Consider the following 12,181-nt stretch of genomic DNA (forward strand, 5'->3'; position numbering starts at 1 on the left):
GGACCGGGGGGTGGGAGCAAAGGCCCGGCCTCGGAGGAAAATGGGGAGTCAGCTTCCTCTTGGTCGGGTCAAGGCCCCTTCATCTTCCAGGTAAGATGAACGGCCCTCCATGCCTCATCCACAGGCGAGCGGAGGTTCTGCTCGCTGATGAAACCTATTAGCCCCGAACTGCGCGGCTTTGTGGGGTCAAATGAGGCTGTCCATTGTGGCCTTTGTCCGCAGAATTTATTCATTTGCATAACGCATTAGCACGGAACTCTGTGCAGCATCGTGATTCCGTGTGCCCAGCCTGGCCCGGAGGGCACGTCAGCAGCTCCCTCAACCTGGCTGCTCCCTGGGACCACCCTCGCGGATGCACCGGGGTCACAGTGCAGGCGCTTGGCAAGAATCTCAGCGCCTCATCCTTCCTTGGCCACCTCTGGGCGGCTGAGCTTTAAAAGAAAGAGGCAAAATTTGAGTGGGTGAATCGAAGCTATATCCATCCATGTGACCCTGAAGCCGGAGAAATAAACTTAACTTGAATCCGGCTTTCCAGGAGAACGTTCGGGGCTTCGCGGTTTTTCACGCCGACCGTTGGGAGTCGCGCGCTCAACGGTCACTGGTGCCTCGGAGCGCAGAGGCGCCCAGGATTCGGGTCGCTGGTGCGCACGGGACCTGAATGCTCTGGGTCGCTACACCACCCGCGCGCTGGCTGAAAACAAGGGGGATTCCGAGCACTTAAAAGGGAGGAGGTTCCTTGGCGTGCAGGAAGTTTAGGAAGAAGTCCGCAGGTTTTAGATGCGTGCACACTTCTCAGAGTAAATGCAGCTATTTAGTTAGCCGAGGTCTCTGGGCATCCTACCTTTTAGAGGGAGGTGGTTCTCAAGAATCTCGCCCGAGGGGACTTTCCGCAGAAAACATCCTCGAAGTGCCCTGAACTTGCCCGGGTCCAGACAGGTGCAGAACCTTTCGTGCGGCCGCGCTTCGGCCTCTACTTTCCAAAAACGGCACTTAAAGGCCAGAAGTGCTTTGGTTGCCAGTGCAAGAGGGAGCGGGTCTGGACAGGATCAGGGTGCAGAACCTGGAGCCCAGAGCCCTCCCGCAGCCTTCCAAAGAGCCACGGTCCCGCGCGCGCCCAGCTGCAAGAGCCGCTGGCCACCCGCGCCCAATCAGCGCTCTCGCCGGGTCTGTGACGGCGTTCGGCTCCGCCCCCTGAACTGCGATAAAAAGCTTCGGCGAAGGCTGCACTCCAGAGCACGGCGCTCGGCCCTGCGCCCCGGGAACCTGTGCGCTCCAGGTGCGCTTCTTTGCTTGCTGCTCGCAGCACCAATCTCACTGCCCCAGCGGTCATCCCCTCAGTCCCCTGTACGGTGCGACCAAGCCAATCTGCAGGCTTTCTCCCCTTTTTTCTCTCCCTCCCTTCGCCGCAGCCGCTGTAGCCCGGGCGCTGGCCCGCTGGCCCGCTGGCCCGCAGGTGAGCAGCAGCGCAGCGCCTCTGTCCCGCGAGCTCACCTTGCCTCTCCCGGCCTGTGCTGGAGCGGTGGCCGTACCACCAAGACTCCTCCCTTTTCCTAGCAGGATGAAGACCCCAATGCTTGAGGCGGTGTCCCTACTACTGGAGAAGCTGCTCCTCGTCTCCAACTTCAGGTTCTTCAGTTCGGGTGCCCCGGGCGAAGACAAGGCAAGGAACAGTTTCCCAGAGATCAACTCTTTTCTCCGCGGTGACGTGCTGGAGGTTCCCCGGACCCACCTGACCCACTATGGCATCTACCTGGGCGACAACCATGTCGCTCACATGATGCCCGACATCCTGGTGGCCCTGACAGACGACAAGGGGCTCACACAGAAGGTGGTTTCCAACAAGCGTCTCATCCTGGGCGTTATTGGCAGGGTGGCCAGCGTCCGCGTGGACACAGTGGAGGACTTCGCCTACGGAGCCAAAATCCTGGTAAATCACCTGGACAAGTCCCTCAACAAGAAGGCGCTGCTCAACGAGGAGGTGGCGCAGAGGGCGGAGGAGCTGTTGGGCATCACTACCTACAGCCTACTATGGAACAACTGCGAGCACTTCGTGACCTACTGCAGATTCGGCACCGCGATCAGTCCCCAGGCGGACAAGGTACGACGTGTGACTCGCCAGTGGACTCTGTGGGGAAGCCCCCTTCCATTTCTAATTTTTCCTTTCCCCTGGGATCAGGGATTGAGTTCTAGATTGAGTTACGAACTCTCTGGTGTTCTTAAGGGGAAGACCGAGTATATAAATGGCGTTGTACCTTGGAAAATATCTCAAAAGGAGCCGTGAAAGAGTGTGGCAATGCAGTACCGCTCCCTGAGAGTCCAACAGAGCAGCCCAGTTATTGCCGCTGAAGTCGTCAAGGTGTCCACCCAGCGTAGTATGCATCTCTTCCCAAGAATTGCATTTGGAAGGAAGGTGTCCAGAGTTTATATTTAATCCATAACACTATATACAAATGATGTCTTTAAAATAAGAGAGCTTGCAGTGTTCTCCCTCTGTAAACTGAAAGTGTAATCCCTTTGCTTAATGTAAACTATCAAAATTCCCAGTAAGAAGACCTCCCTGGTAGATAAGATCCCTTATTCCTGTGCCTGGGCGTCAGATAAGTCTTCCTGAGTATTATGAATTCTTTCTGTGTTGGCTTTAATCTCCATCTAGATGTCCTCATTGTTAGCATCCTTTCCCTATTAGCCCCAAAGGTGGGTTAGATTATGAGTTCCCCAGAGATCAAAACAATTGGTTTTTAAGAAGAGCCATTAAATATTGGAACGTAATTTTTATGGATAGTTAAAAAATACAATATTAGAATTTAAGATTTTTAAATTAGACACAAATCCAAACTGAGAGAGGAATAAATTTTTATTTGTTTTCGAGAGCTCTTAACTTCTAAAGATAGCTAACGTTTTAAGCCTGCAACTTCATTTGCAATTAGAAGCTTTCTCAGCCTTTGCTGCAGTTGTTAAACAGGTATTGTTAATGTCCACTCTTAACAAGGAAGTCTAGGTAATCACAAAATGAGCTTCGTGTTTGACTCTTTGCATTTAGTTTTTTGGACCAAAAGAATCTGAGTCCATGTAAGTGATTTTATATTGCTCCACATCTTGATTAATTTTTTGACCCATAGGAGAAAATCTTCCCTCTGTGGCAGACCATGAAAGTATCATGAAACTCCTTGTAATTATTTATAGAGCCACAACAGGCTCAATCTAGGAATGCTTTTCTAAGTAAAATAAAAATACAGTTAGAGCACTGTTCAGTGATTCAAGAATCACAGCCCCAGTCCAGGCCTGTTTAGAAATGAACTTCACCACATTTACAAACACTGGGTCCAAAAGTGTACAAAAGGAAACATGTCAAATTTACTTAGGAACGAAGCAAATCATTTCTCTAAGGAAAACAGTACTTTTATCCCATAATTAGGAGTTACCCTTTCATGGAACACATATAGTTCTGTATTATATATTTCTACCGAAAAACAGTACAAGTGCTTTTTTAAGGTAGCAAAATATTTAATCTGCATAAATAACTAGTCGGAGTAGTTTTTCATCTTTGGAAACTTTGTAAGGCTTTACAGGAGTAGAGAAGGGTTTTAATTGCTGTTGCTACATAGCACCTCTTGTGAAACAGTTTTTGTCTTCATTTTGAATAGTTTAACAATTTGGCCACAGAGTAGAATTCCCGGGAAAAAAAATCTCCATCCCAAATTTTCCAATTCTAAGAACTGTGTTTTGAACATGTCTTGTAAGAAGTAGGTCATTAATGCTAAAGGAGGACTGGTTTCTACTTTTCAGAAACATAAGGAATTACTTGATTTTTGGATGTGAGTTTTGAGTTCTTCATATATATAACTTTGCCAGCTTTAACACAAGAGTTGCAAAGTTGTCTCTTAAATCTGAGTTTAAACAAACTCTCAAGAGCACTTTCCCTCATGAAAACACTGCAACTAATTTGAAAATGAACTGGAAGAGAGAGAATCCTTTATTTCTTTGCAGTGATTTTTTTTACAAGCTTAGAAATCATAAAATTAAGGAATTTTAAAAATATAACTTCACGATTTCAGTGTTTCATAAACTATAAAGCCCTTTAATTAGTAACCATTACTATTTCTTATGCTTTTTTTGTTTTTTTTTTTTACTATGCTTTGTTTTACTTTGCTGATATTGCTTTTTGTTGCCCAAAATGAATTTAAACACCTCTTTTAATTTCTGGGGATTCAGTGCTCAGAAAGTGCCCCTACAGGCTTCTTAACACCTAGAAATGCAAGAGACTTCCTGCTGTTGAGCACAGTAAAGATGCCATGAGGGCTGATGGCCAAGTGAACAAGAATGGGACATTAGAAATGAGACGCTCCTTGAAAAAATCTGCATTTGGGGGAAAGAGAGTCCCCATAATTCTGTTTGCTTTAATTAAAAATTACCAAGAAAAAGATAAAAGAAGCATAACCATATCATGACAACTTACTCATTTACCTAAATGTATATTTTCCCATTATTTGCCAAGTAACTTTTCTCATTGTCCTGAAAACTTCATTCAGTTTGATCATCACTACTTAAAGATTGTATGTTACTCAATGTCTTATTAGTTTAGTAAAAAGAGACAAAGTATATGTTTGACACTATATTTAGATATGGTATAAAATATGGATATAGATAACCTTACAGTCAAGATAGTATATTATAATATATTGGATTTGTTCATTCTATCTATTAAGAATTTGGAGACCTAGTTGTCCAGTAGTATGTAAGCCACTGTAGGAGACCCTAAGAGCTTATACTATGTTATTTCTAGAAAATGAGCTTAAAACTAGTATGAGTAACAAAACTCATATAAAAATGGAGCAATTAATTACTAAAATCTGCCCTGACAGTGATGAGGTAGAGATAATTGTCAGCAGATGTAGCAGTAATAATTATTGTAACGCCTTACATTTACACAGCATGTAGAAGAATGAAGAGTACTTTTGCATAAAATATTTCATTTGATCCTCACAACGACCTCACTGTTCCCATGGAGAAGAGGATAGTCTGGACCGGTTAAGTGATTTACTTGAGGTCACAGAGATAAGAAGTAGATCCTGGACTCAAACAGAGGCCATCACTTCTGAGTAAAATTAGTTTTCTAAGAAAAAACTTACGATATATGAGAAAAATATACTCTCCAGGGGTAGGGGGCATATTTAAGTTATCTTTCCAAGTTTTTAATTACATAATTGATTGTGAATTTGTTTAATTTATTTAGGCAAGGAATGAGATATGACAACAAAATTAGACTTTCTATGCCTATAGATTTTCAGACTTATAAGAAAGTTATCATTTGTATCATCAAATTTTAGAATAGTAAATTGTAGAAATAGAATTCACCAATAATAATAATAGGCTGAATTCAATTATTTAATAGTAGAGATCTCTTCATCTAATTTTAGAATGTTATTGTTATTGCTAGGCAGTTTAATGTTTTTAACCTTTAATCCTGAGTAACTTTTATGTGGTTGCATTCTCTATAGATTTCTATAGAAGTTCTGTATTTACAAAGGCAACTGCCATTACTAACCCAGTTGCCTAAAGTTTTGTTTCAGCTGCTATGGGATATGGAATCAAGAAATTGAACTATTAACATCTTAAGTTCTTTCATAAGTCATAAGATAAATTCTAGTTCTTCTAGTAGACAGAAAATAGCTGGGAAAATTGTGCTTTAATATTTAGTATATATAATTCTCAGACATAGTCACCTTTTCTAATATTCTTAAATTTTATTTTCCAGTTTTGTGAGAATTTGAAGATAATTATTCGAGATCAGAGAAGTGTTCTTGCTTCAGCAATCTTGGGATTGGCATCTATAGTCTTTCTGGGCTTGGCATCATATACTACCCTTCCTGCAATTTTTATTCCATTCTGCTTATGGATGGCTGGCTAACTTCACATCCTCGTGTCAGTGTGTGTATTCTGTGTATTAATATGTTTATATTTATAGAGCACAAGTCAGTATAAGCATCCTCAAGAAAAATGTGACCTGTGACACTGTTCTGGATAAAAATGTGATTACGAATCACACAAAGTGCTTACTGTGTAAGCCCAAGAACAAAGGCTTTCTGATCTTCCTCAGGCAGTTCCATTTTAAAGCACTGGAAACATGGCACCTTGTGATAGAATTCATCATTACAAGAAAAGCCAGCTCCTAAGATGATGGCCACAGGAGATTATTTGTGTTATTTTTTTCTCTTGTAATCATTTCTCTTCTCTGTTAGGCCTGAATTTGAAGATCAGTAGACTTATTGAATGAAATTACTAAATTTATTGTAAATTTATGCTGTTTCATTGAAAAACTTATATAAACTGAAAGAATTTCCCACGTTCAGATGAAAACTTGTTTGATGATTGGCCAAAAAATTCTCAATCTTTTTTTCATGTATTATATGTAATTCCCAGTGAGTGAAAATATTTTCATTAATTGAAATCATATTGGCAAAGTTGCAGTTTAATGATAAAGCAACTGAAGTTTAGAAATGTTTTCCTGCAGAAATAGCTAATATAGCATCAGCTGAACAATTTGATTTGGCTTTACTTAATAGGAAGCCGGGCATTTATTTTTTTTTCTTTTATGTGTCATTGTGGTTACCTTAAACCACTCTCAGAGGTAAATGGATATAGAACTGATGTAATTTGGGTACTTGGAGTGCGTACGTGCCAATTAAATATGCAGATATCTTCATACACTCAGACCGAGAGACAAATTAAGTTTGGTCTTGATTGCTTTATTGTCTTACCAGTGTGGTTATTACAGAGCATTTGTGGAGGCGAATGTCAAAGCAAGTTTAATCCCTTTTCTTATGCCCTGATTGTGGTGAAACTTGCTTATATGTCATTGGATAGTTTATCTTTTAAAGTACTAATGTACTGTATAATTTTTAAAAGCCCTTAGATTTGTTTTTAGTCAGTTTTCTCTTTCACTGCCAAGTAAGTAATAAGCTTATATCCTTAAAAGAAGGGTGCCACAGCAGTATATAAACCCCAAACAAGTAGGACCAAAGGAAATAACTGTTAGCAATAATTTTTACATGTCTTAGTACCACCGGGCATGTAAATTGACTACACTGATGCTGCTTTAATATCAAAGTTGAGATGTAGCAGCGTTAAGGCAGGCATTCAAGTACTTTTCCAAAATTATAAAATCCTACAATTAAGCCACAAGATAGACTTGCACTTCAAGTATTAAAGTTACTTTATAAACTATCGAGAATCACAAAATAATCAGTCATATATTGACTGGTATGAGGAGGTTGGGTCAATCACTTAGTGATCCAAACAGAACAGATTTAAGAGCAGATTTTTAGTGTAACTGATGTTTTATCACCAGTAATTTACCCACAACAAATTTAGCTAGAGTTTAATAATAATAAAGTTTTGTATTTAATCATTTAAATTAAAACACGAAATGGCAACACCACAGAATAAAGTTGTTCTATGGGCCTATTCTAACCACTTAAAATTATTTTACCTATGGATATGTAAAAGCAACAACAATTAGAAATCCATTGTATTAGTGTTTTTTCACTCCTATATATTACCCTTGTAGCAACTGTTTAAATCATTTTTTTAAAAAAAATATGGTGTCCTTGTAAATAATTAACACCTTTTTGCAGACTTTAATATTGCATGTAACAAAAAACGACTGCATGATGTTAAATCTGTTCAAAGATGATGATCCCTCATTAAATGCCAAGGGGTAATTAAGGTTGGAATTAACAGTTAGTCTTGACTTACTTCATATCCTGAAAGCAAAATTCAATTCATCATTCATTTGAGTGCTCACTATATGCCAGTCACTGACCTGTTGCAATTTCATGGTCTAGAATTATCTAGAATTAATATTTTTTAATTAACCATACTAAAGTGTATACAGTGCTCTGGGAATATAGGGAAGAAGACATTAAATCACCAGAGCAACCTGAAGGAGGCAATGCCAGCACTAAGCTGAGAAACAGCGAGAGGTGATCTTATCACGCCGATGTGTTGTTCCACTACTTACGGGAGAGGGAACTAGGAGGAAGGTTCTATTTACTAAATGCTCCACAACACTAGAATTGAACTTAGAAGAAAAAGAGAGTTTTTGTTGTGCCCAGTTTGATTAGTTTCTTACCTACATAGAAAGAGATGCAAATATTCCTGATTGTGGTTGTAGCAGAAACACTGAGCCATTAATATGTGTTGTAATGAGTGTCCAGAATTCATCAGTTAATATTCATCCTTATGATCCTGCAAGTACGTTGTATTTTTAAACTTCTATTCTAACTTGTGAAATGGTAATCAAGTAGTATCTGATGCAATGTTTTGTTGCCAAACAGGACTATTGAAATAATGTAAGAGTCAGGTACTAGACAGGTATTAGGGATGAAATGGTACATGAGAGATGGACCTTTTCCTAAAAGTTTATGGCAACATGGACATAGAAGTATTAAGACTTTATGCACTAGAGCTAATTGAAGGCACAGAAAAAGAAGGCTTAGAAAAAACCCCGAGCAGATTGGTTTTAACTGGTAAGGCCAAAACCATAGGGACTGTGTACTGAGTTGGAAATATGAAGTGTATTCTGGTGACAGATTTGAAAAGGACATTTTACACAATGAGAACAGTATGAGCAAATGCATAAAAACTGCCCACAACATGCCTGGCACAGAAGTGTGAGGTACTCTTACTATTTGTTGACTGAAAGCATGAAACTCCATTGGGCATTCAGGCAAATGCAAGTGGTTCAGAGGCTGGTGCAGAAGAGCAAGGCTGATGAGGAGAGATGTTGGAAAAGGAGAGCAGTGATCAAGTGGTGTGAGTCTTGTGTAGACCAAGGAGTGTGGACTTTATGAACAGGCAATGGAGATTTGGGATTCAGAAAGGTAACTCCCAAAAGCATGGAGGAAGAATGGGAGCATGGGACAAGATAGGACAAGGGGATCTATTAGGAGACTAGCTATGGTCCTCAATCTCAAACAAGAGCCTGTTAATTGTGAGGGTGGAGCCAAACATGTCAAGGAAGTGTCTGTCAATGGACTTTAGCTAAATCCTTGTTTGAGTAACTCTTGGTGGGGGGAATCAGGGGGAGTCATGCATCCTTTCCTGCCAGAAAGTTGGTTCCTGAAAATAAATTAACATGGTGACTGTGAGTATATTGCCTACACCAGATCTTTGCTCTGCTAGATATATTTCTTTCTAAGGACAAGCAAATATGTAAGTTTTTTTCTTGTTTAAAAATTATTTTTTTCAGAATATAGATATATTTCTTATTTTCCATTTTCTATTTCATACTGTCAAATAGAAAAAAATGTTTTTCAATTATATCAAAGTTATACCAATGGCAAAATTACTTTGTGATAGATGAGAAGCATATAAGAGATGATAGTTGTTAATTTTCTGTTTTATATGATCTGTTTAGAGAGTTTTATCTGCTTAGACTTGTCAGCTCAACTAATTTTATATTTGATATACATGTATGTTAAATAAAATCATTTTTACATACTGTCCTCCCTTGTCTTTGAATTTGAAATGCATAAAGGTAGCTCACAAACATTTTTTTTTGAGCATGGTAGCCTGAAGAATTATGCCTCTCAAAGTTTCCTTTATTGAACATAGTTTTACATATTTGAAATTAAAACTTTATGTGGCTCTGCCTTCAGACCGATATGGTCTATGTTACCTATATCTTGAAGCCTATCTTGATTTTGCAGAAAAAAGGTTCCGTGTAATATTAAATGACAAATTCTCTTCTCCATTCCACAAAATCAAGCAACAACAAGAAGTAATTAGAGCCCTGGGTATGAACCTTCTAACCAGATGTGTAATGCCACTGCAGCAGCCTGCAACATTACCCTGGCCATGGGTGGGGTGGGGATGAGGTGTGAGAAGGAGCAAGTCCCTGGGCCTATCTTCAAGGGAATTCACAGCATTGCAAAGGACCATAGAAGTTACTGGTCCGAACTCTTATACAACTAATCACGTTTCATATGTGGAGAATCAGGTACAGAGGTTGAGATACTTTGTGATTACGCAAATAATCAGCCAGATCCAGAATCCAACTCCAGTTTTCCTTCTACTATATAGCAATGGCTCCCCGAGATCTCCCATGAATTGGGTATGCTTTCCTCCAATGACTGTATTAAGTTCTTGCAGACCTGTATACTTCAAGCAGAACCACATAAGAATACACTAGTTAGAATATTAGTTCTGTAATTGCTTAATCTAATGAGGAAAAAAGGCAAGTAAATAGATTCTAAAACAATGACGATCTGGGACAGGTGTCAGAAAAGCAGAGAGCCAAGACCCATACCTGTCTGGTGGGGGCCAGTAAAGGATAACAACATTAAAGAAGTTTTCATTGATATCATAATCAAGATATAAAGAATACGAATATTTAAAGTGAAAGAGAGCTCTCTCTTCCAGGCCATTGCAGGGCCCTGAGCAGTAAATACAAAGACACGGTCATGAGAACCCACATCACAGTTGGGTTACTGCTAGTCATTAAGAACAATTATCTGTGTTTATGTTGTTACTTTGCGAGAAAAGTGCCCAGTACTGTTACAAAGAACCCACCATTCCTTTAAGAAAGAACAGCTCAGGTGATGCTGGAGACAATAGGCAGGATCATGGAGGATTTTACACTCTAAAAGTCCTAAGTGGAAAGAAGGAATCTCTTAAACTTTCCAAGTGCCTAGGCCGAGTCTGATAAGCATGCAATTTTGTGAAACACATGACAAATAGGGGTGGAATTAGGCAGTGAGGAAAAGAAATATACATTTTATGGATGGAGGCTTTTTTAAGAATACATGAAGTTGAAACTAAAGGAATCACCTCAGCAGGTGAATGGTCACTTCTCCCATTCAGCTCACAACTGCTCCTATATCCCAACAATAACCCTAGTGCTATCTCTTCTTGACCCTAGGCTCTGTCCCAGATATTTCTTTCTATTGCACTTATAACTGCTATTCCTATGGCTGTCTGCCTAGTGCAGCTAACCCTCAATGTTCATCTCTTCTGCTGCCTCCTGGCTGTCCTTACACCTTTGTATTTCTTTTCTGCTGCACTCCACTGGGTCTCTTGCCTCTCATTTAAGATTGCCGGAGAATTTAATTAGGCTGGCCAGTCATTATGTAGTATTGGTGGTCGCAGTGAACAAAGCCCTCTAGCCAGGCTGCCTCATGGGCTATTGGTCCCTCTCATATCCTTTAGGTCAGGTACCTTCAGATCAGATGACATCCTTGGGCCAATCATACTTGGGCCAAGTTGCAGAACCACATGACCCAAGGCATGACAATCGACTCTAAAGGAGCTACTTGTGACTGATTTTCATTTAAAAATGGCTGTTAGTTTTAGTTTAAATGAGAGAGTAATATCTGATTATCACCTTAGAGAACTCATTTTGCAAAAATGTAGAGAATGGACTAGATGAGATATAACTTGAAGGATATATATTCTATTACCAAAATGTAGAAAAGAAATGATGAAGACTAGATATAAGTCAATGGCAATGGAGATGGAGAGGAGAGAACACACTGATCCGATAGATGAGAAAGAGGGAGGTTCTTTTACGCAGGGTCCAACCACGAAAACAGAAAACATTCTAAGTATTGTCTGGTGGGGCGGGGTGGTGTGTGCTTGTGTGCGTGCATGTGCGTGTGCGTGTGTGTGTAATACCCTAGTTCCTTCTTTCCTTTCACCAATCTCCTCTGAGGGCCTCACATTGGCCAACTAAGCCAGAAACCAGCTGATAGGAGAGCCTGGGGAACAGCCTGCCTGCAAAGGCAAAACACGTACTTCAGGAATAACAGGCCCAAACTGGGCATCAGGATAAATATATTAGTTGTGCTGTGCCATACTGGCAAATTTAGGGGCGTGGGCCTGGGAGAAGTAGGATGAATGTGGTTTTGGATATATAAAGTTTGACTAGCCCAGGGCCCCATGGGTAGAAATATAGAGTAGACAATTGGAAACTGGAGTCTCATGCTCAAGACAGCGCTCAGAGATGGGGATATATCTAGGAGTTATAACAATGATGGTTGAAGCCAAGGATTTGAATCAGAACATCTTAGTCTATGAATATTTTTTTAAAATGTAAAGATAGAAAACTAGGATCACAAATAAGAGGGAGGAAGAAAGATCAAGAACAGTTCCAGAAGGAGAATGAGGAATAATAGTACAAAAG

At 40.3% G+C, this 12,181-nt stretch overlaps 1 protein-coding gene across 1 annotated transcript; it reads left to right on the forward strand.

Annotated features, from left to right (window-relative positions):
• Window positions 1–1,553: 1,553 nt before the first annotated feature.
• On the forward strand, window positions 1,554–6,338 carry LRAT (lecithin retinol acyltransferase). Its single transcript, XM_011360314.2, has 2 exons — window positions 1,554–2,098; window positions 5,756–6,338. Exons 1-2 carry the CDS (start codon window positions 1,559–1,561, stop codon window positions 5,906–5,908), a joined length of 693 nt encoding a protein of 230 aa, XP_011358616.1. The 5' UTR covers window positions 1,554–1,558; the 3' UTR covers window positions 5,909–6,338.
• The last annotated feature ends 5,843 nt before the right edge of the window (window positions 6,339–12,181 follow it).

This window comes from Pteropus vampyrus, unplaced genomic scaffold (genome assembly GCF_000151845.1).
Source record: "Pteropus vampyrus isolate Shadow unplaced genomic scaffold, Pvam_2.0 Scaffold53, whole genome shotgun sequence".
In the NCBI taxonomy this organism is placed as follows: Eukaryota; Metazoa; Chordata; class Mammalia; order Chiroptera; family Pteropodidae; genus Pteropus; species Pteropus vampyrus.

Bases quoted from the DNA above. Each gene is read 5' to 3' on its own strand.
- LRAT (XM_011360314.2), top strand. From the start codon at position 1,559: ATGAAGACCCCAATGCTTGAGGCGGTGTCCCTACTACTGGAGAAGCTG. The intron at 2,099-5,755 runs GTACGACGTGTG...TTTATTTTCCAG, and splicing joins TCAGTCCCCAGGCGGACAAG to TTTTGTGAGAATTTGAAGAT.